General features: G+C 40.4%; 1 protein-coding gene across 14 annotated transcripts in view; it reads right to left on the reverse strand.

Annotated features, from left to right (window-relative positions):
- ARHGEF28 (Rho guanine nucleotide exchange factor 28) overlaps positions 1-26,481 on the reverse strand; it is a 307,933-nt gene that overhangs the window by 88,931 nt on the left and 192,521 nt on the right. For all 14 annotated transcript variants that reach the window (XR_004299393.1, XR_004299394.1, XM_032404209.1 and 11 more), the window contains 3 exons: positions 8,421-8,542; positions 4,515-4,795; positions 1,453-1,660 (listed from right to left, as the gene is read on the reverse strand). Coding sequence is in view for 12 of the 14 variants with exons in the window: in XM_032404209.1 (XP_032260100.1) it covers positions 1,453-1,660; positions 4,515-4,795; positions 8,421-8,542 (611 nt within the window). In the remaining 2 variants the exon portion in view is untranslated. The remainder of the gene's footprint in view (positions 1-1,452; positions 1,661-4,514; positions 4,796-8,420; positions 8,543-26,481) is intronic.

Consider the following 26,481-nt stretch of genomic DNA (forward strand, 5'->3'; position numbering starts at 1 on the left):
ACTGGTTTAGTTAACAAGCCTGGAGGAAAGCTGAAACAGAAGCCTGCCCCCGTCACAAAGGGCCTTGGGCCTTGGCTCCTGAATGTCTTCCTAGGGAGGGCCCGCTGGTTCTAGACATCAGACAGCTTGAGCTGTCCTATACCCCTAACGGTGACTAGTCACAGAGGGCCAGAGCCAAATGTCACCCTCTGCATGTAAGTTATGTATAGTAATTATTTTTCATAACCATGGAACTTTGAAAATTAGCCAGAATTCTTTGGCAAAAAGTTACACAGGGCAATTACAGAGGGAAGGCAAGATACATTTTATAGGACGGAGTCTTCCTGAAAGTGAACAGCATGAACTGATTCACAAAGACTGAATTACTTTTCCTTCCAAGTAATGAGAACTTTTTCACAATTCCATTCAAAATGCAAAGAAGTATCTACATTAACAACCATACCCATTTCTTATCATCCAGAAATATCACATGACATTTAGGTTCAAAAGATCATGACTGCTCTGCAGGCCTCAGAGCTGAGGGAAAGGATTCAGGAACTGTAGTCAGAAGGCCTGGATTGAGTACTGAATCTATCACCAAGTGGCGGCAACCTTGACGAGACAGCTCATCTCTCCAAAACCTCATTTACTCAAAAATTAAAAGTAATACTTATGTCCCAGCTAGCTAAGAGAAAATTATAAGTTTCGTATATGTCTAACTCATGTTTTGAATACTGCAGAGCACACTACAAAAATAAAGCATTATCATAACCATCAGATATTCACAGTAAGAGAAATCTGGGCACAGCACACATTGTTTTACAGTAGTAAACTCATTTTAAAAAGAAAACAAGTGGACAATAGAAATCGAAAAGGAAGAAAACACATGTGCAAACACAAAAAGGCTTTGTCTTCAAGGTTGGAAGAGTTCATTATTTAAGAAAACAAAAACAAAAAACCAAACAAACAAAAAACAACCATAACAAAACTCTAATGTGAAAACGTATATGAGAGAAAAGTCCTCTCCTATGGAAAAACTGACAAAGTTTATGGTATCCTACATTAGTTCGTGTAGCCAGAAATGCTCAACAAATATCACCTTTGCCTGTAATATTATTTACCTCATCATCTGAGCCAAGTAAAAATGTATGTGAGCAAACAAGATTTCTCCCTTTGCTGAAGGGATGCTGGCAGAAATCATTATATAAAACAGCAAAATTTTCCAAGTATGTGAAAGATTATATGTACTGATGGTAAATTAACGAAACATAAACCCACCATTTTAAGGACTATATAAATTAAACAGAGTGGGAGAGATTAAAAAGACAATCAGACAGCTCATGAGTTTCTCAAAAAAAAAAAAAAGTTCACACATGTGAATGAAACATAATTTGCCCTTTGGATAGAGGTGGACTGCTTTAGATAACATAGCTTCCAAGCTTACAATAAACCAAATTAATACAGTAAGAATACCTTCAACTGCAGGTTACTTGATAAAGAAAGGGACTCTGTCCTGGAGATACTAAAATCTGGTTCAGTGGTGGTCTCAAAAGAGTCCAATTCATCCCCACTAGGAATCCCAGTTCTTGAGGAACTCTGAGACACTGGAGTGTAGCAAATGCGTGACTGCTCGGAATGCCCTTCCCCTTCACTGTCAGCGTCCAGGGCATCGAGGCTAGAACTAAAGCACAGAGGAATTAAAACAATCACGTAAGCCAACAGACTGACCGACGGACTTGCTGGTTTCTATTTCTCTCCATTCAAATTCTCTCCTTGGCAGAAGGTGCAACGGATACTCATTTAAAACGTTTCTAACAAAATTTCTAAGAGATTTTCAATTTTTATCCTCCCCCCACCCAAATCTCCTCCTTTTTAAATAAAATGTTATGTTTCCCCAAACGAACATTTCCACCTAGCAGAAGCCATTGCAAGTACTCTAAGAAACAAAACCTGGTGTAAGTTAGTACTATCCTGTTTGTTTTGTAAATGTAATTATTACAGGCCCTAAGTAGTTACCCTTCGAATATTAAAACTGCACAAGAAACAGAACCCCATGGTTGTTTGGGAGGCCTCTGGGGGATGGCAAGTGAAACTATGCAGCGGGGGACTAGAAAGCTCGGGCAGTGAGACATGGTCAAGGACAGACTGCAAAGGTCTCACATCCGAGTTGATGGCAAGACCTGAGTCAACATGAGTCAAGTGGGCTCCCAAATGTGTCATGTTAGATTATCATTTTTAGAGATTTTAGCTGAGCAATCCACCTCAGAAACAGGTAGTACTTCTGCTCAACGACCGCAGTTCTTTCCTAATTTAACTTTAATAACCAGGAAATTAAAAGGAAAGAATGTGACCTTCCACATTCCTGGCTCATTCCATAACATTTACATTTTAAGCCACTCAAATTCTAAGGCCAAGAGCGTCCACAGGCATGTGAATACTGGATGCATTTTTAAATGTATTTTTCTTCCATTGTTGCAGCAAGTTCTGGAGTTAAAATTTTAATAACACCACAATAAAACCATCTTGATTATGAAATATGATGCAGAAAGTGAAACTCTGAATTAATCCACTGTGGTTATTTTTCTTAAAAATCCATAAGCTATTTAGTGCCCGCTGAATATCCATGTAATAAATTATGACACTTGCCAAAGAGACTATACTACACATGTCTCTAATCCCAACACTTAGGTTACTCTCTGGGGCACCAGCAAACACAGAAGTGAAGGCTCCAACTGGCATCACTGAGGATTTCCAAAGTAGGGTCCTTCTCCTTTCAGAACCCATTGAAGGACTTTACCTTGGCACCGAGCAGAGAACAAACTAGAGGTGGACCTCACACTCTAATTCAATACATGAATGTTGAAGTCCATAAAATTATTTCTCATAAAAAACCAAAGCTTAGTGTGAAGAAACACCTTCTGGCAAATGCTGGTGCTCTGAATGTTACAGCAATGTAATTAGAGATATACTAAGGTGCTATGTAGTTTCCTTAATTCAACGATAGTCTGAGAGTAGACAGAGCCCTCAGGGGTGGGGGGGGGGCGGTGGTTGTTAAAGGTCTGCTGATGCCTTGTGCCTCTGTAGTTGTCTTTCAGCTTGTGATCTTGTGATGTGTCTTTTAACTTTGTTAATACAAATAAATATTAGTTCAAATGGTTGGCTGCCTGCCATCATATTCTAACTAAACAAAAGTCTTTCCAGTTATATACAGCATTCCTCCATCACTGTGAGTAAATGCTAGAAGTATCAGGGATTATTTTATTTTGCACACTATACATTAAGACATTTCTTTAAAAAAAAAAAAAAAAGATTTTATTTTTAAATAATCTCTACACCCAAGGTTGGGCTCGAACTCACAAACCTCAGATCAAGAGTCACATGCTCTACCAACTGAGCCAGCCAGGCACCCCTAAAACATTTCTTTTTCTACCTATTTAAATGGGCTACAATTTTTCCTAAGTTAGTAAGCTAAGATATTTGGTATCATAAACCATATTCTTCAGGATTACCTCTTGGTTCTCGTTTTACAATACCATTTTTCAAGATCCCATTAGTGAAACATGAAATCCATTGTAAGTTGTGACCAAATTTTTCTTTTACAATAGTATAGAATAGAAAATATAAGAATTCATTCCACATGTTATTTCATAAAACATTTATTTAAATTTTTTGTATATTTATGTGGTGGGGTGTCATGGTGTGATAAGCATTTCTTACTATGAATGTTGGTAAAACAAAAAAGGTTTTCAAAATATAAGTTTTAGAATGAAATAAACTGTTCTATCATCTCATTTTCTTCTTGTTGTTATGCAGTTTAAAATAAATGTTGCTTTGCTTATATTCCCCTTGTAGCTTCTCAAAACATCAAAGTTTCAGTAACATATGGTTATGTATTGTGCATATTTTACTTTCACCAAAATGTTTTAAACCTTAGAAAATTTAGGGTTTAGGCCTCTGTGTTAACCTCAGTTTTTATTGTGTGCCCCCAAATTTCTCCTTCATGAGAAGTTCCCAGCCTCTCAGCCCCTCAGCCTCTTCACGGTACATTTCACTTTGAGTTCATTATCAATCATGTTACATGCTCCAAGCCTGACACCCACTGAAGGAAGAGTCCCACTGCCATCCCAGGGCCAAAATGGGGCTTTCTTGGATCATAAGTCCTTTGTCCTCATTCCTACATTTTCTGGAGGAGACAGAACATCTTTATTAGATAATGCCAAATTATTTTCCAAGGTTATTACACAATTTTCACTCCTATCAACTGCATATAAGTGTTTCCATTGTATACATTTGCACCAAAATATGGTAACTTTAAAATATTTGCCTACCTAGCAAGTGTACAATGTTATTTCATTGTGGTTTTCCTCTATTATATCTTACTTTCAAGTCAAGGAATGTAGGAATCTGAAAGGGGGCAATATTTTGATGTAGAGATAAAAGTGGGGGGGACAATAAGATATAATAAAATACAGTTTCACAAGTCCAGCTACAAGGTTCTTTGATCTTCTACACTTCTCTAGAATATAGCACCTTACCTTCTTTTCTTCAGATGACTTTGTTCCTTTTCAAATCCATGATGACCAAAGGAAAGATTAAAATTGGAAGCATATGAACTAGATGGTGATGGGAAGGACTGCTGAGCTTCAGTATTTGAGGTCACTTCATTGTTCTCACTTAGTGGGTATTTTCCATGGCTGGTTTCGGCAGCAATGATATGCTTGCAGTTCTGAGGCCCCAGAGTAGAACCCATGGATTCAGGGCAGGCGTTTGTAGTGATTCCTTCTATATTAATGTAATTAATATCCAAATCACCAACCTGGTAGTTGAAAGAAAAATATTTGCTGAGCAAAAGCAGGAGAGATTGGCTGAACTGAGAATAAAATTTTCCCAACTGAACAAGCTTCCACCTTTTTTACCTTGTTTTGTTTGTTCTTGTTTTGTTTTATGTAAGCAGAGAATTCTTTCATGATGTTTTTGTTCACTTGGCTGCTATCCCACCATTCACGAAAGGAAGAAGACCAACTGAGTGCTTTATAGAGTTGTTCTTTACTACGAAACCAAAAATGGACTATGCTTTTAAGATTTTGTGAGCCACTGACTCAAAAGGGGATATATTTTAAATACTTGAGCAAAAACTAAAGAGTAGGCAGGTTTATTTAGAAAGTAGTTTATTGGAATCTGGATAATTAAGGTAGTGGTGGTCACATAAATCTGACTCTCAAAAAAAACAAAACAAACTACAAACTAGAATAAGAATAAAACTGCCTAAGATGAATGGACTTAACTAGAAAACACAAAATGCCCCAAACTTCAAATTATCTGTAAATAATAAAATTAACACCAAATCTAGCAAGCAGCCTGTTATACTGCTGCCATAAGCCTATGTACAGAATATAAGTGGTCTGGAAAATTCTGCACAGCAGAGAAAAGAGGGAGCTAATGGAGGGTCTAAGACCAACCTAAAATCAGCACTGGAAAGAGAAAGTGCAGCCTATACCTATGAAAAACAGTCCTTTATTTAAGGAAGGGGATTAAAAATATCGGTGATCTGAGGTGGCAGTCATCAAAGGCATCACTTCTGAGGGAGAAGACAGTAACAAGAAAAAGGATGACACTGTCTGGTGACAGGGTAGCAAAGGGAGAAAGAAGCAAAAGGGGAAAATGTAGAGTCCTAAATCTTCATCATCATCATAATTTACTATGACAAAAACAATCAAGGAATGCCCAAACCAGTGGATGAGAGTCAGCTGAGTAACAGGAGATGTACAGACACTCAAACTCTCTTCCTGCAAGACACTTAATACTTTAAAAAGAAGATAGTAATTTTACTGAAAACAAACTTGGTAAATCAAAGATAAGTAATGGGACAAATTATTTTCCTGTGCCTCCTGATACAACGCACTGAGAAGGATACAACATCACTTCTGTAATAATCCTGCTTACCAGACATAGCCTGAATCCAATCATGAGGAATTACCAAACAAACCAAAATTGAAGGACATTCTAACAAAAACAAACAAAATTCTGGTCTGTATTCTTCAAAACTATTGACTCCATAAAAGACAAATACTAAGGAACTCTTGCAAATTATAAGAGACTCAAGAGATAGGACAACTAAATTTTCTTTTGCTACAAAGAATATTGGGATGATTGGCTAAAATTGAGTAAGGTCTGCAGACAGTTACTACTATATTAATGGTGATTTCCTGATTTTGGTAACTATAGATGCTTAGTAAGAGGATGACCAAGTTTTTTAGGAAATATACACCATGAAAGACTGAGGGATAAAAAGGCACCAAATTTTCAATTTGCCTGAAATGGTTAATATTATATACTTAGTTTCATCATTTGCACGTACAAAAACATACTATTCAGAGTATAGTTAAGCTAAAATATGATAAAATATTAACATTTGGGGAATTTTTATAAAGAACATATATTTATTCTTTGTACTGAATTATATAGGCTTGAAATGATGTCCAAATAAAATGAATTTTTTTTCAAAGTAGTTTATATGACAGAGTAATTTTCAAAGTAGTTTCTACCACGTATATTTCCTCATTAGGTAGGTTGATAACTGAGAATTCACTGGAAACAGCATCACAAACAACCTACCAATTTTTTTACAGTTCTGTGCCAGGTTGAGGCAGAAGAAGGAAATGAGACAAGAGTCTTCTCAGATACTGATAGCAACTGTTTTAAATATGCAGAATTTGGACTCATATCATCCTTGTTATTCAAATGGACATAGAAACAGTAAAAGAAATACTATAACTATACTACACAGACAGAGTGAACTTCATTATTTGTATCCATACTTTTAGTTTTATTTCTGTTTTCATTGCACAAATTCAGCAATCCTCTGCGACATTTCAGTTTATCAATTAGGCTGTTTGAGTTTTCTTGAAATGCATGTTTCACGTTATTAAAGCAATACTTACCTCAAGATATTCCGAAACAGAAATTATATTCTAACCTCATCTTTGGTTTGGGAAGTTTTGCAAGTTTAATGTATCTTAGAGCACAGTATTCCCCCATGTTAATACTGAAGCATGTACAGTTTTAGCTACTTGAGGTAAGTGAAATATTTGCAGTATTCACTGAGGTTTAGAGCAAAGAGATAAGGATACAAGTAGTTCACTTAAATGTTGAGAAAATACAGCAACCATTAGAATCAGAATGTGGCTAGAGCACACCAAACCCAATTGCCCTGTATCTCCAAAGAATGTCCCCAAAACTCCCTATTTGTCCTAACCTCTGCTTCATCCTAGATTTCTCTAAGTAGGGCTGACATTCAGCATGCCAAAAAAACTATACCAGGTATTTACAGCTGATGTCCATTCTGACTGGTCCCTCTGTCATCCTGAATATCAGCCCAATCTATACCTTTTATACTATGCATTTGATGTAACAATGTTTGGAACAGAAAAGGAAAAAACCAAGATATTTGACTCAAAGGGTGAAATTGAGATCTACTAGACAGAAAAGTTTATATCACAGAAAACATCCCTAAGTAACAGGGTACAATATATGCATAATAACAACAACAAAAAGGGTAAATTTCTTTATTGCTCAGTAAGCATATATATGGTGCATCTTATATGGGGGTTAGGTTTGGAAGTCTGTGGAGAAGGCAAAAAATTATGTTTTGTCAAAATTACCCTTGAAAATCTCTAAAATCATCCATAAAATCGTATGCAGAGCATAGAAATCTTCAGATCTAAAACTATGTTTTAATTTTTATAAATATTAAAATTTGAGAATCGCTGAGCTAGAGAAAATAAAGGATAAATCCATATATTGACGCACATGCAAACCACAAGCCTCTGTGAGATCTAACTCACAAACCTCTGTCAGAGACTGGGTGGGGCATTCTAAAGGGTTCCAACTTCCCTGTAGTATAACAACATTCTCTTTTTTTTTTTTTTTAACATCATTCTCTTTTAATATTAAAGCTCTATAATCTTAGTATATGTTAATAGGTGTGTTACAAGGATTAAAGAAGTAATTTATATGACAGCATTACATGGGGCTGGCATCAAGCTCTTGCTCATAACTGTTTGCTGAATTTGAATACAAATATTACTTAATCAGGTCATGTACACAGTGTGTTTTGTTTTGTTTTGTTGAAAAGCTGTAGAGAAGATACTAGCTTCCCAATTGTCACTTCCTATTTTGGCTCCATGCAAGAGCTCACACACTCTTCTCACTTGACATTGTCTCAAGACCCCTCCCTACAGTTCTTCTAGGTGGGGTAACGAGTGCTGTGCATGAAAGGAAAACCTAAGTTAAGTGCTCATATGATGAGGCTCCAATGGAGCATCACCAGGGCCACACTTAGGCTGAAATTTTCAGAGCAACACAATGATGACTATAATTCTCATTTACTCAGGTTTTGGAAAGAGAGCAAGATCCCTCTTGTAACACCCGTCACGCCTTACCTGATCTATCACCATACAGTTAGCATAAACTTCATCACCGCCATTCAGCACACCAGAGAGCCGGCCTGCAGCAAAGAATGTTGGGGAATGCTTGGATTTTTTGAAGACATCAAAAGACTGATCTAGAGGGAAAATGACAACAGGACAGAAAAAAAGTAGATGGAATTTATTTTACAGTCAAACTTTACCTTCTTTTTTTTTTAGATTTTATTTGTTATTTGAGAGAGAGAGAGACAGAGCAAGAGAAAGAAAGAACAAGCAGGGGGCAGGGGCAGAGGGAGAGGGAGAAGCAGACTCCCCATTGAGCAGGGAGACCAACGTGGGGCTCCATCCCAGGACCCTGAGAACATGACCTGAGCTGAAGGCAGACGCTTAACCCACTGAGCCACCCAGGCATCCCAAACTTTACCTTCTTAATCGAACAGTTAAAAAAAATGCAGACTGCATTTTTTTAAATGTGTTCACATATTAACATCTATGTGCATGTATTTTCTGTTCTACATCCAAACCTTCTCAGTTATCTAAAACCTAAAGAATAGTTATAGATAGTGTGTGCCCATTTCAAGCACCATTTTTCCAATCATAAGAGATTTTTTATAAAATCATTAGATTTCTTTTTTTTTTTAATTTGAGAGACAGCATGCGAGAGAGAGAGCACAAGCAGGAGGGAAGGGCAGAGGGAGGGGGAGAAGCAGACTCCCCACTGAGCAAGGAGTCCAATGCAGGGCTCGATCCCAGAACCCTGGGATCATGTCCTGAGCTGAAGGCAGATGCTTAACCAATTGAGCCACCCAGGCACCCAAAAATCATTAGATTTCTGCTTTCCATTTCTAATAGATAAAACTAGAGTTCATTCTACTTTATCAATAACTTGGAAGCATTTGTGATTGTACTACAAGCCTCAGGGCCACTGCAGTGTTCAGGCTCCATACCCTTTACTAACGGACCAAAGACAGTACACAGTCTAGGAGTTCTGAATGAATATGCATACTCTTACAGAAAATGTTGCTTCTTTTTTAATTATCGAAATGTTTTTGTTTGTTTCTATGTTCTCGGCTTTGTTACAAATAGATGAGGTTGCTCAAAGTTGAGTTCCAAAGAGTTGAGGTGCTACTGTATTTGTAGGGAACAGGAAGTTGGAGGCAGTAAAACACAGTGGAGCCAGAATGCCTCATTTCCTGAGACTTTGGCTCAATACCTTTACAGAGTTTCCTCATCTATAAAAGCAGATTTTCAAAAAAAATAAAAAATAAAAAATAAAAGCAGATTTTCATGATGCTTTCCCTGTCGTGGGGTATGAGAGTTAAATGAGTTCAAACATGGAAAGCACTAAATACATGCCTAGCATTTAGCAAGAGCTCAATAAATATTAACCGTCAGTGTTACTACATTTTGTTATTAACAGTTATCTCAAGCATGTTCAATGTGAGGTTACTGATACTAAGAATATGGTGTTACTAACACTATCAGTATTATTAATACTATCTTAGTGTTATAGTAATAGTAAATTATCAGCATCTGTAAATGACTTTAGTAGGGTGGATTCAAAGGTGTGCTTGTAGCAGATATCATCCTCCCTGACATTACAGCATATGTTCTCAAGGGGACACAAAAGGAATAGCGTTGCCTCTGTTCTATCAGAAATAGCCCTAATCTCACCACCCGTCCAATCTATGTCATAGCATAAAAGCCAGGTAAGCCCATGGGAGTGAATCAGAAAATGAAAAAAGATTAGTAACTGTTGGGCTGATGTACTTCTGCTGGAAGACATTATAAAAGTTACAAAAATATATCAATTGTATGAACCAAATGGCATTAGTTTCAGATTCTGTATCTTAACCTACCTGCTGACCACAGAACACCAAAATGAGATTTCATCGAGCTTCTCAAGTAAATATACAGTGTAAATGGAAACTATTTTCTTATATCCATAATGTCTTCTTTTATCAATTTATATAGCTAGCACTATGACAAAGTCCACAAATACTTCACAAGTATGACCTTTATGATCAATTACTATACATTTTCATTGTAATTACACAAAGTAAAAGCACGTTCCAAAGATTATAAATCAAGAACCTGACAAAATGCTTTCAACATGTTCTGAAGAAAATACGTGCTTAAATGTCATTTTATAGAATGTTTGAAAAACAGTCATGAATAACTCAACATGGCCCTCTGAAGCATAATTAATCTAGTTTAAGTGCTCTACAATGGTTTGTTTTTTTTTTAAGATTTTATGTATTTAAGAGAGAGCATGAGCGAAAGAGAGTGCGCACAAGCAGGGGGGGAAGGGCAGAGGGAGAGAAAGAGCAGATGCCCTGCTGAGCAGGGAGCCTGATGTGCGGCTAGATCCCAAGACCCTGGGATCATGACCTGAGCCGAAGGCAGATGCTTAACCGACTGAGCCACCCAGGCACCCAAACTGCTCTATGATGTTTTAAGTTTACACACTATAACACACCTGGCATTTCTGCCATCACAATTGGTAACTTTGGCCAAGCTGGGGTTTAATTTATTTTCTGTGTAATTTGATCAGTGTTTTAGAAAATGATATAATTTGTTAACAAAGATGGGTCCCTAATCCCTTATCTCCAATTCTGAAATCTAGAAAGCTCTGAAAATCTAAACTTTTCTTCATAAATTTGGTTCATAAACATATTTGGTGCAAAATTTGACATGAACCACATGAGGCCATGTCTAGTTTTTATTTACCTCACCTGGTGTGAATATTCATACATTTTGCTGTAGAAATACTACCACACTGGATGATGGCATTGCCAGTCGTATCGTATTATAAGCACTATCCCAAAAAGATCTGAAAATTCTAAATTCCAAAACAAATCTAGTCCCAATAGTTTCAAACAAGAGACTAGATTTCTATGTTATTACAGCAGATATTAGATCAATATTTCCCAAGATTTTATCATTCCTCTTCCAAATTCACAATTTTGCCATATCTACTTACTACCTGCATTATATTCTCTAGTACTTGTTTTTAGATTGACCCACCCTTTTTTCTTTAAATAAAATGAATTTTAAAAGAAATACTTTATCCTCACTATAAACAGAAAGTCAGTATTCCCTGTCAAAACTGGAAGAGAATTATACAGACCAAACCAATGAAACCACCTTCTGACTGAATATAGTTGCCAATCAAAGCTGAGAGTCTACAAGGGCTGCTTGTTCACTGTCACGAAAGGAGATTCAGAAAGACTGGAGGATGTTAAAGAAGCAGGGGGTTGCGGGCGCCTGGGTGGCTCAGTTGGTTAAGCGACTGCCTTCGGCTCAGGTCATGATCCTGGAGTCCCTGGATCGAGTCCCACATCGGGCTCCCTGCTCGGTAGGGAGTCTGCTTCTCCCTCTGACCCTCCCCCCTCTCATGTGCTCTCTCTCATTCTCTCTCTCTCAAATAAATAAATAAAATCTTAAAGAAAAAAAAAAAAAAAAGAAGCAGGGGGTTGCGAAATGAACTTTCTCCTTGAATCAGCAGAAAGATCAAGAATAAAAAGAAAAGGAAATATCTGCCTTCTGTGCGATTCAATGTCAACGAGCATTAGGTCGGGATACCAGCTTCAAGATCGACAGTGCCCAAAAGAATTTACCCTACGCTTTGGGAAAATTGCCTAGACCATGTCATCATCCTGTCACTTAGGTAATGACTCCACCGAGACAATCCATCTTGTTGGCAGGGGGGACATTACTGTACAAAATCACAAGACAGTGGTGACAATGGAAAAATCTCTGTCTCCTCTCTAGATCTCTCATCCATAATCTACCACGTAAGATTTTCTGGGTCACTCAGAGCAACAATTTATAAGATTGGTCCAAAAGGCTTTTTCAGTAGAACTCTAGAGCATTCATAGCCTCCTCTTGCCAAAGGATACCAAAAGGTAATCAGATCTGCAAGTGAACACAGATGAACAAACCAGAAGATGACAGCCTTCTAAGACCTCCACTCCTTTATTAACATCAACACTAGTCATTGCAGTTAATGGGCTTCCAACCAGCAGAATGAGATTTATTACAGGAAGAAAATAAGTCTTCAAAATTACTTTCAAATAATCACCAGATACATATATTAAATTGGCTAATTTATCTTTGTCTCCATCGTTCAAAGAAAAAGAAAAAAAATTCAAAAAAGCTACAATGGCTTCTTTTAAAAAAAAACTAATCTTATCAAGATTTAAGATGTATTTCATTACTTCCACTTTAGTAGCAATTAAGTGAAAAATAATTGCCAAAAAAAAAGAATCCTTCAGGCCCTTTCTCAATAAGCATATACAGATAACACGCAATAAGAAAATCAGCTCTTTGTCTTAAATTATGCTGTTTTTAAGACAGTTTTCCCTAGCAAAAAGTTAACTTTACAGTTCTGTTGATAACATTTATTTTTAATATGTGGTAGACCCACATTTCAAAGGCAGTATAAAAGGAACCAAAACTCAACTGCCACCCAAATGGCTGAAATTTTTACATCAGTGAAGAACAATGCATTGTAGTCATTAAGAGCTAGGGCCCTGGGCTGCTTGAATTCCCAGCCCTACTTCACCAGCTATTCGCTGTGTGACCTTGGGCAAGTTACTTAACCTCTCTACACCTCCATTTCCTGATCCATAAAATAGGGATGATAACATATCTCATAGGATTATCCCAAGGATTAAGCGATTTAATATTTTAAGTGCTTGGACATCATGTGACACAAAGTAAGCCCTATAACACACTTGCTATTATCATACTAGTAAATGAGGTTGTCTAGTTTTGATACTTCACCGTAGTTTTGCTGCTTTTATCAAATGATTTCTACCCTGGTTTGAACTTTACATGTTTCAAACCAACCCTAGGAAAGTGGAATGCATAAAACATTCCATGTGCTACACGAAGAGCTTTTAAAATGTAACTCTCTTATTTCAGACCTAGCTCACATTAGGACATTTTATAAAGTCCATCCTGGAAATGGTAACCGAAAAACAAAGCCAAACTGCCCATAAAATTTACCTCCAGCAACTCGAGGATGAGATCTCACGAAATGGGAGCGATTATAACAGAACCAACAAAGAATAAAGTCAGACAATCAGAGACAGTGTTTCCCAAGAACAAAGGGAAGATTTGAGAAACGAGGATGTTCCAACATGATCAAGCGGCCTCGGGCCAGGTTCTCACTGCAGAGTGAGTGCCTAGAGGATAAACAGCAGCTCCAGGGGATCCCCAGATCTCCTCTCTCCCATTATGCTCATTGCTCTGTAATGCGATCTAAGGAACTCTACAAGGACTCCCTGAAGCAAAAATCTGCATCGGCGCTTCTTTGCTACACTAGATGCTTCGGTCAGGTGACAGGAGAGACAACTGAGAGTAAATGTATTTCACCCACAGAAAGAAGGAGAACTAGTGAGGGGGAGAGGGAAAAGCAGCTGCAAGTACCTCCCTTTTTTCCAACATTCACAACTACCTCCAAATGGGCAGGAAACAGTTAATAGCACCGCTCAGCCTAGGGCCTCTGCAACCTGAGTTCCGGTGAAATCCAACCCTCCCTCCTGAAGCTAAGGGCCTTGCAGCTTAAGGAAAATGTGGTCTATTTGCCTGGTTATGTAAGAGACCCACATCCAGACATAAACCAACCCGGCTAGGACAGCCTTTTGCAAACCTGCTGCTGACCTGGTTTGGCCCGCTCTGGGTGCCAAGCTCGCGCCTGCCAAAAGCAGGGGAGGGCCTCTCGAGTCCACCTATCTCTTTACAATGGCAGGGCAGCTTTGTTTGTTTCTTTCATTCATTCATTCAACTGTGCTTTAAGCCTAGCAGGCTATGAATACAGAAGAAGGATTTATGGAGAATGACTAACCACCACAAGATGGGTCGAGAATATTTTAGAGTTCAGTTCCTGGCGCTCCATGGAAACTGTGCCCATCACAACCTAGGGGTCAGTTCTCCCCACTAACCGTATGTGACCTAGGGCAGCATTTGATACTGAGATGGCTCCCTTTTCCCCTTTGCCTCCAGGACACCTCTCTCTCTCTGTCTGGCCTTTCCTTCTCAGTCTCTGTCATCCTCTCAATTTTAATACAGGTTGCGGTGCCCCGGGATCGATCCTCAAATGTCCCTCTTTCTCTCTCCCTCCCTCTCCCCACATTCCCTGGATGTCTAACAGCCCAGCAGCATATACAATTGTATGATGATGACTCCCACAGTCCCAGAGTTTCATATCCAACCCAGACCTCCCCCCTGAATCACAACCATCTCCTTAACATCTCCACAGAGTTGTCCAGCAGCCACGAAAGCAAAACACAACTCCTGATTTTCTCCCTTCTGCAGATGCTCCTCCCCGTCAACAGCAACTGTCTCTCCCTGGACTGACCTTGACTGTTCTCTTTCACAACCAAACGAATCCACAATCTGACCTTTTCTTACACCTCCACCCACTGCCACGCCAGGGCAAGCCACCACCATCTCCTGCTCAGACTACGGCAAGACCAATGTCCCCTGACTGTTCTCCTTGCTGTCGCTTCTCTGCCCTTGACAACCCATTCTCCACAACATATACAAGGCAATCGTGTTACAAAGAAAATCAAATCACGTCTTGCCTTTGCAAAATTCTCCAGAGGCTGCCCCTCTCATTTTGGGTAAAAGCCAAACTTTACCACAACCTACAGTGTTTTACTAAAATGGTTCTGGGCCGCACTTTTAACATGGGTAGTGTGTGTTTGAAGAAGGTGTTTCCCCACACATCCAAGCAATTCTGACACCAACTGGGTGTCCTACAATTCAACTCAATTCTGACACTTTCTACCCAGAGATAACATCAGATTCCACAGATTAAGGGTTTAATCCTACAAGACTACCCACCCCCACGTTCGGATGCCAGTCACAAGTCCAGGTCGTTACCTGTATTTCTGACCAGTTGGCTATAAATTGGTAGAGACCAATTGCCATGACCCCATCTCCTTAGGTTTGATTCATTTGCTTGATAGGTTCAGAGATTCAGAATAACATTTTACCGATTAAATTACTGATTTATTTTTAGAGGATATAACTCAGGGACAGCTAGATGGAAGAGATCCATAGGACAAGGTATGAGGTGCTTCCATGCTCTCTCAGAGTACAATGCTTTCCTAATACCTCCTCCTGTTCCTCATCCAAAAGCTCTCTGAAACCTGTCCTCTTGGTTTCATTATATACACACGATTGATTAAATCTTCAGCCATTGGTGATTGAACTCAAACTTTAGCCCCTCTCCCCTCCCCAGAAGCGAGGGTGGGTAAGACTGAAAGTTCCAACTCTCTATTCACATGGCCAGTTCCCCTGGCAACCAGCCCCCAATTCTGAGGTCCAAAAGTCACCTCATTAATATAACAAGAGACACCTTTATCATACTCATTACACAGGACCTTCCAAGAGTTTTAGGGAACCCTATACCAGAAACAGGAGAAAGACCAAATATGTATTTCTTATTATAAATCACAATGTCATACTTACATAACCTGCCCCACATCCACCCTCACCCAACCTCTCTGAAGCCTGCCAACTACTCTACTCCAGCCTCACTGGTCTTGCCGTTCTATGCCTCAGGCCATTTGCACTTACAGTTCTCTCTACCAGGATTGTTCTTCCCCTGGACATCCTGATGCTTTGCTTCCTCACTTTCTTCAGCTCTCTATTCAAATGTTATCTTATCAAACAGCCTCTCCCAGGCCATTAGGTATATAAAATAGCACCTCACCTCCAAGACCTGCTTTATTTTCCCTTATGCCATAGATCATCACCTAGCATCATATGTCTTTACTGTATATTGTGTTACCTTCTACTAAAATGTAAACTCCATCAGAACAGCGAGTTTGAATACTTTGTCCACTATATCCCCAGGGCCTAGAGCCATGTCAGGTGCATAAAAGATTCTCAGTAAATACTACCTGAAGGAGTGAATACTTTCTCATCAAGAACAGAAACCTCGTACAGGGTACAACTGAGACTATTCCCTTCTGGTCTGACAAATTTCCTCAGATTCTGGAAGTGTTCTTGTGAGTTGCCCAGCTGTTCTTGCTCTACTCCTGGTTGTGAAGGAAATATTGCTTTCTTATGCAACACATTTCTGTGTTTTGTGTTCTTAATTCTTATTTCTCATTCATCCATTCATTCGTTCTCTTTTCCAACATGTGCTGTGTGACTACTGACTACCAGCCACCATGCTACTTGCTGGGCCCTGCCCAGGTTCCTCAGCCTCCATCTGTGACTCTTAAAAATATCCTTAAGCACAGTCCTTGTAGACCACTTCCCCAGGAGGTCCCCTGACAGGTCTCTAAACAGCCAGCAGGCTGTCCTCTGAGCTCTTCCTGCCTGTTGCCTCCCTGTGTAGTCCTGTGTGATCTACTGCACTCCGGAGACAGAAGTTTCATTTTGTTCCTCCTGGTAGGACAAGTAACTTCCTGGTTGGGGTCTGAGCTAAAAACAGCTTCTTCCGTTGTGCGGAACAACGCAGGTGCCCGGCACTTCTGTGCGACACCACCCAACATGCCCCGGGGCAGAAGGAGCCCAAGAATGCCTCTTTCATCTCCTTATTTCAAAAAACCAAGGGATCACTCTTTTACTAACAGAATAATGAGACAACCAGGCAGATTTGCAAGGTAAAGGTACTGGAAGATCAGGAAAAAAAAATAAAATAAAATAAAAATGGAGAGAAAAAAAATTCTTGGTACTGCAAGCGAGTCAGCATCTAACACCTGTTCCCTATCAGGTCATTCATTATACGAGGTAACACCACTGTTAGAGCCAACGGCAATACAGTGCTTACTCTGAACCAGGCACTACATGATTTCCATTTATTAGCTCACTTGATCCTCAGAACAATCTCCTGAGGCAGTACTATTTAGTACTTCCATTTTGCAGAGCAGGAAACTGTGGTGCTATTTAAGTAACTTCCCCAAGGTCCCTTAACTTAGTCAATGGCTTCCCTACGAAAGCACTCTGCTAGCCGGTTCAAAGCATTTATTTTAATAATTGAGCTTACTGAGTATCCCGTTTGAACTAAAGAAAACGGCATCTGAGCAATGTCTGGTATTCTCCCATCAGGAAGTTTCATTATTGTGCTGCGCTGTGACTTGCGCCTACTTGTGTCGGTTCACTTCCTGGGCCCATGCTCTCCGCCTCTGGAGATTTGCGGCCGGAATAGGACAGTTGTGAGTCCGGCTGAGAAAACGTTCATACAACAGTAAATACATGATCTCGTTTTGTTTAGCCACACGACACACAAGATAACAGAGAAAGACAGGACAGATAAACTGAGATGTTAGCTGCTACCTTCCAGGTGATGGAATACAGGTGGTATTTAATTTCAACTCTGGGTTTTCTAGATTTCTAACCACCACCATTTTTACATGTAAAACAAAAGAAGAAACAGGTTGTGTCTTCAAAATGTGCCTCCCATGTGAAAGACCAGCTGTGGAATCTCAGGCAAAATACCAGGTAATCAGTAAATCAACCGTATCGGATAATACCTGTGTAGACGCATTAGCTGGGAATGTTTTATGCAAGAGTACACAGTATTGTTTTTGCCCGTCTGCCAGCCCTCCTCTCCCTCACCACATGAGGTATTATCATGTTCGGCCTGTAGACACGAAAGCTGAGGCCCAACGAGAGTGATTAACCCACCGATGTTATTAAGTGTTAGAACCAGAACACAAACAGTGTTGACAGAGACAGCCTTTCTCAATGCAGCACACTATCCCCAAATTCCCAAATTCAAAGGGAACTTTTGCCAAATTCTGAAATTTAAGGATAGTCCTTTCTGCAATGGTCTTGGTGTGCTCCAGGAGAATGAAAAAAAACTCACCCTCACAAGTGAAAAGGAACGTTTTCAGGGATAAACTGTCATTTATCTCCTTGTTTATTCTTCCTCTAAGTTTCTCTTAGGATTTTCCTGATATTAGTCTTGGCCTGGAACATCTCTTGGCCTCACTCTTCTGAGTTGGACTGGAGGTTACAGAGAAGATCCATCCAAATTCCAAAATTATCCCCAGCCCAGGAATTTCCTGTGGGTCATGTGTAAACTGAAGTTACTCTGAAGATTTAAGTGTACACCAAAACATGTCTGAGAGAATCCAGGGAACCTCTGTCTCCCAAAATAGAATGGTTCTAACATGGACCCAAATGCCTAATTCACCTTCAGAACTTGCCTCACCCTCCTGGGATCCTGTGCAAGAAAAGGGAGCCCTGGGGTGAGAACAGTCCTCTTGACCAGTTCCGTTAACAGTAACAGCTGAGAGCAGAAGTGAAGGGATTCCAGAAGTGTTGAGGTGAAAGCTGTTTTTCCAGCTCTCTCCCTCGGAACAGCAGCTTAAAACCCCTTCTAAATAACAAGTTACAACTTGGTACTCTAAAATCAGATCCTAAAAGAAGCCCTATTCTGCTGTTTTGAAAGACCTAATTATCAAAATTATCCAAGAAGAAAACAAGCCTTTTCCCTCATAATACACCGGAGGCACAGGGGGAGGTGGGGAGAAGGGAGAGAGCAAGAACACATCGTCCTTGGAGAACAACAATTTTCTCCCACATCTTCCCAAGTTCTCATTCCTAATTATAGTAGCACAAAGTAGCCTTCGAGATGACATAGGTTTATGTGTGCAAAAGGACTCCCAAATATGTAAGCAACTGTTTCCCTCCTTTGCTTCCCCCAAACTATCAAGGAGATGTTCAGTCATGTGTTGTATATAGACTTGTAGTGATTAGACTTAATTAGCAATTCCTTTCCTTATTTTTTTTTAAGATTTTATTTATTTATTTGAGAGAGAGACTGAGCTAACGAGTGGGAGGAGGGGCAGAGGGAGAAGCAGGCTCCCCACTGAGCAGGGAGCCTGACACGGGACTCAGTCCCAGGACCCTGGGATCATGACCTGAGCTGAAGGCAGATGCTTAACCAACTGAGCCACCTAGGCACCCTCCTTCTTTTCTTTTTAATTTGTTTTTTATTAATTTTTTTAAAGTAATCTTTATGCCCAACGTGGGGCTCAAACTCATGACTCTGAGGTCAAGAGTTGCCCGCTCCTCTGACTGAGCCAGCCAGGTGCCCAGCAATTCCTCTCCTCCTTGATGCAGCTCTCTAAGGCCTCTATCAAGTTAGTCTACAGAGGGAAACAATGAGCAAACTGAAGGGGAAAAAACTGGCACATTCTACAAACACCAGAATAGAAGTGAAAGATCTCAAAGAAACTGGCGGGACTTTGACAAGACCATTTTTGGCGACTGTAGACAAAAAAAATATATAAACTGGTAAGGAAGATATTCCTGGAGGTTGTCATCACAAGGAACCTTATGAATAATTCATATCCTGCAGAATCTTCTAGGAAAACACGACCACATAAAAATGATTGTATTCAGTTCAAAAGTCATAAGGAGCTCCCATTCTCCAGCACCCATTTGTAGAGCTATGTGTTTTTACCCCCACCCCTTAATATCTTAAAAAGTAACTGAGTTCTACTATTGACAAGGAACTATGTGAAAGGTTTCACTTTTTTTGAGGGATAATTGACATTAGTTTCAGGTTAGCAACAATGATTTGAGATTTGTATATATTGCAAAATGACCACAGTAAGTGTTGTTAACATCCCTCATCCTTGTGATGAGAACTTTTAAGATCTACTCTCTTACCAACTTTCAAGTAACTCTCACTTATTTTTTTGTGTCCTCAATAAGAGCATGTGGAAGGAAGGGAGGAATGATGAAAGCCAAGCAATGCCTGGCATTCTTCCAAATTGTTCTCGGTTTCTCCTGGTTGGGAAACTCTCCTGAATCCCGTTCCATTATCCTGAGCAATCCTGGGCACCTGTGTGTACGTTAGTATGAATGAGAACTGGATAGGATACCAGTTACAATTCTTAACCAGGGTTTTCATTGGCAGGGACAACAGAGATCCAAGAAATGAGACATGTGGTTTCCCTACCTGGGGGGAAAAATGTGATAGGCCAGAGCTACTCTGAAGGTAGGTGGGCTTTTTGTGATTCCATGTGGGGCTCTGTAGGAGACCACCTAGCAGGCTGTCCCACAGCATCACGAGGAAAACCACAGCTGGGAACACTTAGTGGGAGAGTAAGTTCAGGCAGCAGGGCGAGGAAGGGCCAGCTTCCCAGGCTGCTCCCGGTTGCCTAGTGGTGAGAATGGGTCCCTAAGATCCCACAGGCCTGTGAGAAGAGTAATAATGACGGAGTAGAGTACTTGTGGCCTGCCACGGAGCCCACCATGGCACCAAGGGAAGGACCCTGTAGCAGATATTTTTAGAGAAGCGCCTGAGCCAGCAGTCTGGGACATAGGTTCCAAGTTTTCTATAGTATAACAAGGGTGAGGCCAAGTCAGTGAAGGAGAAATCACCAGGAGAAATTCAGACGAACACCAGGGAGAGGATCCAGTTGCCCGATGTGGGTCACAGATGTTGTAACACCCCAAAACAAAACATTCGTGCCTCAGGGAAGAGCCCAGGCCAACAGATCTGCCACAGACACCAGGAGGACCCACAGGACACTCAAAGATGAGGCCTCCTCCTATCCACCACCAATTGCGCCCTACCCTCACTGGAAAATCACATTCCATACCAGCTTGGCCAGAAAAAGGAGGAACACGAAGACGCTGAAGAAACTGGATATTTTACTGAAAGAGACTGAACGGTTACCGAAAACAATGGTTTTTATTATTGCATCAGACCAAGCTTAATGCATTAGACTAAAATAAACCCTTTCCCCTCCCCACTGCCTGGAGTATAGGACTTTATAAGAAAGATCAGATCTATTACAGACAAAATAAAAAAATAAAGGCAAAATAAAAACTATGTGAGTGTAGTGTGAGTAAATTTGTACCACGATACACTTACAATATTTACTGCCTGCTTTCTGTTATCCAGGCAGTAGAGGTGTGAAAATAGGTCATCTAGACTCTGTCTTCAAAGAATTTAGTGTCTTAGGGTGAGACACTCAATATTAGCTGTGATGCACTAACGAGGCCACTATTATAAAAACATGCAAAAGCCAGAGAGGCACAAAGGATAGAATGATGAACTCAGGTGCACATCTCTGTTTACTGCAGTATTTACAATAACCAAACTATGGAAGCAGCCCAAGTGTCCACTGACTGATGAATGGATAAAGAAGATGTGGTATATTTATACAATGGAGTATTATTCAGCCATAAAACGACTGAAATCTTGCCATTTGCAACAACATGGATGGAGCTAGAGAGTATAATCCTCAGCTAAATAAGTCTGTCAGAGCAAGATAAATACCATGTGATCTCACTCATATGTGGAATTTAAGAAACAAAACAAATGAGCAAAGGAACAAAAAAGAGAGAGAGACAAATCAAGAAACAGACTCCTAACTATAGAGAACAAAGTGATGGTTAGCAGAGGGTAGGTGTGGGAGGATGGGAGAAATAGGGGATGGGGATTAAAGAGTATATTTATCATGATGAAAAAAATAAATTTAATTTTTTTTTTTAAGAAAAAGCATGATGAACTAAGGGCATTCAGGGAAGTCTTGCAGAAAACAAATAAACAAACAAACACCTTTAAGCTTCATCTTACAGGACAAGCTGGAGACTTCTAGTCAGAAGTGGGAGCAATATGCACCTGAATTTGCTAAAATAAAAATAAAAGGGGGAGAGAGAAGACTTACTGAAAGCATGTGAGGACATGTCACAGAACCACAGGAATTTAACACCCAAGCCTTGAGAGGGAGGCACCTGGGCAGCAACAGGACCTCAGGGAACAGAACGAGGGCCCGGAATCTAGCAGGACCCTACCACACAAGTGCTTCTCTCTTTACATGTTTGCAGCGTTTCCTCCTACCACAGACTGCTTTTTCCCAGCAAATGGCTTCCCCTCATGCCTTCTGGCACCGCCACTCATGAAGGGAGACATGTCCTTCCAAACTCCAGTCTCAAGAATCCCAAGGCAGGACTCTGATTGGCCAAGGAGGGATGCTGTGATTGGCCCCAGCCGGAGCAGGATGCCCAGCCCACGGCACCCAAGAAGGCAAGGTCGTGTGAGAAGGTGGCAGCATCATTTGGACCTATGGCCAGAGCAGCAGAGGGGTCCCCCTCTAAACAATCTGAAAGCTGTTCAGCAAAGGGCAGGAGGATAGTAGGCGGACAACAATAATCATCTAGGCCGATGCAGTATTTGGCATCTCTTTACATTTCCATAACACCATGAGTCAACAGTGTATGAGCCTGGGCTATTTTCCATCACTTTGACACACTCTATGTATGTCTAACTCTGCCCATTTGCTTGGAGGGAACCACCTGCCTATTCAAACCCTACCAGTTCACCACAGGCTATTAAAATGACATCCCCTTTTCAAACTGACATTCCTCGCTTCACCTTGAACTTCAACAGTAATATTTCCTAATTTCTCCTATGGGATTCATCACTTTCTGGCTTAATATATCTGAATAAACAATTATTGGTTCTTGCCCCAAACTGGAGTGGTAGGGAAGAGCCCCTGAACATGGGATAACTGGAATAGTGCCTTCCTTCCATTATAGGGATTAAGGCAGAAATACATCTTGCCCAGGAATTTAAGCTGGCAAAAAAAAAAAAAAAAAAAAAAAAAAATCAGTTTCACATATTTGGCCAAATATTTGTTGAACTAAAGGGAGCCCCAAGGGGTATGTAGCCTTGTTGTTTGGCAAGGGGCTTATAGTCTGCCTCCTTTCCTCTGCAGACCAAGGTAGATTTCCAGGCAGAGTCAGAAATCAGAACTGCCCTGTTCTCAAGGTAAACACTATCTTCATTGTGAGCCAACAAAATCTTAGCAGGTATGTCACCTTGAAGAAAATGTTTCTCTTCCTCAATAAGGATTTTTGTAGTGACTTATTCCCCCTACGGTGTTCAGGCATCCTTTGGGGGAATTCTGGAACTGAATACACACATGTACATGGAAGTCTACATATGTGTCCAATGAAACTTCATGAAAGAAAGAAGGGAAAATGTGGAAGAGAACAAGTAAGGCCACGAAATAAAAGTAACTCACCTTTGAAAATTATCATTCAACCTTCTGAAATGTCATCATACTTTAAATACTCACTGTGTCAGGGGATTATTTTTCAGACTATGTACCTGCCCTCCTAAATGAGCTTACAGGAAAGGCCAAAACAGTGGTCTGATGATTCTCATCTCCATTCCCAGCAAACTCAATCCCTCTAACTTGACCTTTCTGAGACAAACCTGTGAACTTTCCAAAACATACTGAAAGCTCTCCCATCCCATCCTTTCTCAATTCATCTTGCCTCTTCCTCTCCTCAGCCAACTACCCAGCGCTGCACACATCTGTCCATCTCTTCCTACCCAAGCGATGATGTGTGGCAGGACTATATACTTAGGTGTATGGATCTATCAAGACAGAGAAATGGCTCTATCACTTTACTCCTCCAGAATTTTCACTGCCACCTCTTTTCCTAGTCAAAGATTCACAAGAGAGGGAGAAGCTAGGATGGTGAGACAAAATGGCACCTTTCAAACATAGGTAGCTACCCACGAAGTTCATTATCCCTTCCCTCTACGAAGAGGTGGTACAACACCCTGGGAAGAACGAAACCTCTCAAGTCAACATCCTGGTTGTAGGACTTGCTCTTCATCTATTGGTCTTTATTTTGGACCACTTATGTCCCTACTCTTGGGCCTCAGAGCCCCCACCTAACAAATGAAGGTGACGACCACATCTATCTAACATACACATCTTTTACAAGCTAACTCATATGAAAAACACCTTATCTGGATGTCACTCGCTTACTCATTCTCCTTCCTTATTCCACCATGGTAACTGTTCCTTGATTTCCTGGCATGGCCATAGGAATCACTTTACAACTCGCTGAGCTTCAGTTGCCTCGCTTAGAAGACAAAGGAAGTATCTATCTTACAGAGTTATTTTGAGAATCAGATATCCTATATGTAAAGTGCCTACCACAGCTTGGTAAACAGTGGCTATGATGATTAATAAAGCACCACAAAACTCTCATTTTGACTACAGCTACACAAGATGTGGTACTACCTAAGCTCTCCCAGGTTATGAAGTTTTCTGTGAGGCGCAGCCTCTTCCATCAAATACAGACTGGTTTTGCACCAGCACATGGTGGGGGAAGGCTCTCTTCCACACTCTCATCAGAGAGGTACAGGATGTGAGCTGGAGCAGGCGAGAGCCAAAGAAGTTGCCTAAGTGGATGAACGGCACTGGGTCCTGATGATTTATATTAAAGAATGCATTTTGAAGACTGAAGACTAATTATGGTTAACTGAGGTAAGTTTCAACCCCTGCACTTTTGAATCTTTGATTTACAAACATTAATTTTTGTGGTTCAATCTCCTACTGAAACCAACAAAACAAAAGTCCAGGCATTCCTGGAGTCTCTGAAGCAGAACCGTCATGGATGCTAGCCCACCCCAATCATTAACCACAAGGTTCCCAGTACAGCCTGTCCTGAGGCTGCCCATGGAATGACAAGGGGCAACTTTTGAGAATCCCAGGATATTTCTGAGGCAGCTTGGTTTTAAATTCTTTCACCCTCTGCTTATATCACATTCCCTTCTAGACATGGTCACTTCCAAAGGCACTGTTTCTAAGTTAATCCTTTTCCCTTCCATTCTGACAGCATGGGGATAAGAAAGCACTAGATTCACTGTTTAGTTGACGTAAGTATTGGTGGGTTTCTGCTTAATCTAGTTTTCCCCTTTTTGCCAAACCCTCTCTATTTTCACATCTCTTGAAACAAGCCAGCATTGTGTACGTGTATATGTGTCTATCAAAGAGCAGTGATAATAAAGACAGGATGGGGTATTAAAAGACAGAATACTAACAAGGGGGATCAGGACAAAGGAAGCATATTGTGAATAAAAGAGAATATTTCCAACAAAATATGAGAGGCAGAAAAATCTAAGCCTTCAAAACCTCCTTCCTGACTTCCCAAGTGACCAGAACTTACCCGTACTAATTAGAAGAATGAGCAAGAAATACAATCCACCTTAGTTTTAAAGACTGACAAAAATCATTAGATCATCCTACAAGAGACTGGAGACCACAGTTCCAGCACAAACAGGCGACAGGGCTGAAAAAATCCAGTTTCTTGGTGTTTCTTCCACTATATAGAGGTGACATGTCTGGATCCTGTAAGATGTGGGATCCATTCTTAGTGCTAACATCCCTATAAGCAGGGACAGTATCTGTCTGGTTCACCACTTCGCCCCACCCTCCAGGACCATGCCTGCCATTCTGGAAATGCCTGTTGAACACATGACTACTTCTCCATCCACTTCACCTCTTCCGACCCATCACACTCATCTGTAAAATGAGGTAGGTGGATCAGGTCATCCCTAAGGCCTACAGTTCTGGGACTCTGTCTAGCCAACAGTGCAGCATGACCAAACCCACTCTTCACAACTGGCCATCATCGTCTAGTGACAAATGCAAACAGGGAATGCAGTCAATTCCCAACTGTCTGCGACCAACGTTATTTCCACTTGTCATTTGTTTATTAGCTGCAATAATTATTTTCAAATCCCAAGTACCTGCTTTCACTTGAATTGAGTTTAATTTAAGCATAGCTATGTTATGACTTCTTGCTGTAGCTCAAACTGGCTGTGCTCCAATTTTAGATTTCAAAGGAGAGCGTGATTAATGCACTCCCTACAGCTCCACTGGACTCTCAAGCTCCTCCACTGGTCTTCTAATCATTAATCCCACATCTCCCCAATTTGTTAGGCTATGCAGGACCCCAGCTACATAGGCATCCGGTCAGTTGGCCAGGCACAAAAACATATGAAGATCATTCCCTAAACCAAAATGAGTTAGAATGAACACAAAGATTTCATAGTCTTACAGAACAGCAAGCTGCCCTCAAGCAGTCCTCACCGCACCAGAATATTCACCCCGAAGAATTAATGAAATAGTGTATCTCCCCACTTTCAGAATTTAGAAGTTTTTAAAAATCTTATTTGGAAATAATTTCAAACTTCCAGGAAAGATAGAATGGCACAAAGAACACCAAGATATCATCTTTACCCAGATTTACCTATTGTTAACATTTTGACTCCATT

Source organism: Phoca vitulina, unplaced genomic scaffold (genome assembly GCF_004348235.1).
Source record: "Phoca vitulina isolate PV1807 unplaced genomic scaffold, GSC_HSeal_1.0 scaffold6, whole genome shotgun sequence".
NCBI lineage: Eukaryota > Metazoa > Chordata > Mammalia > Carnivora > Phocidae > Phoca > Phoca vitulina.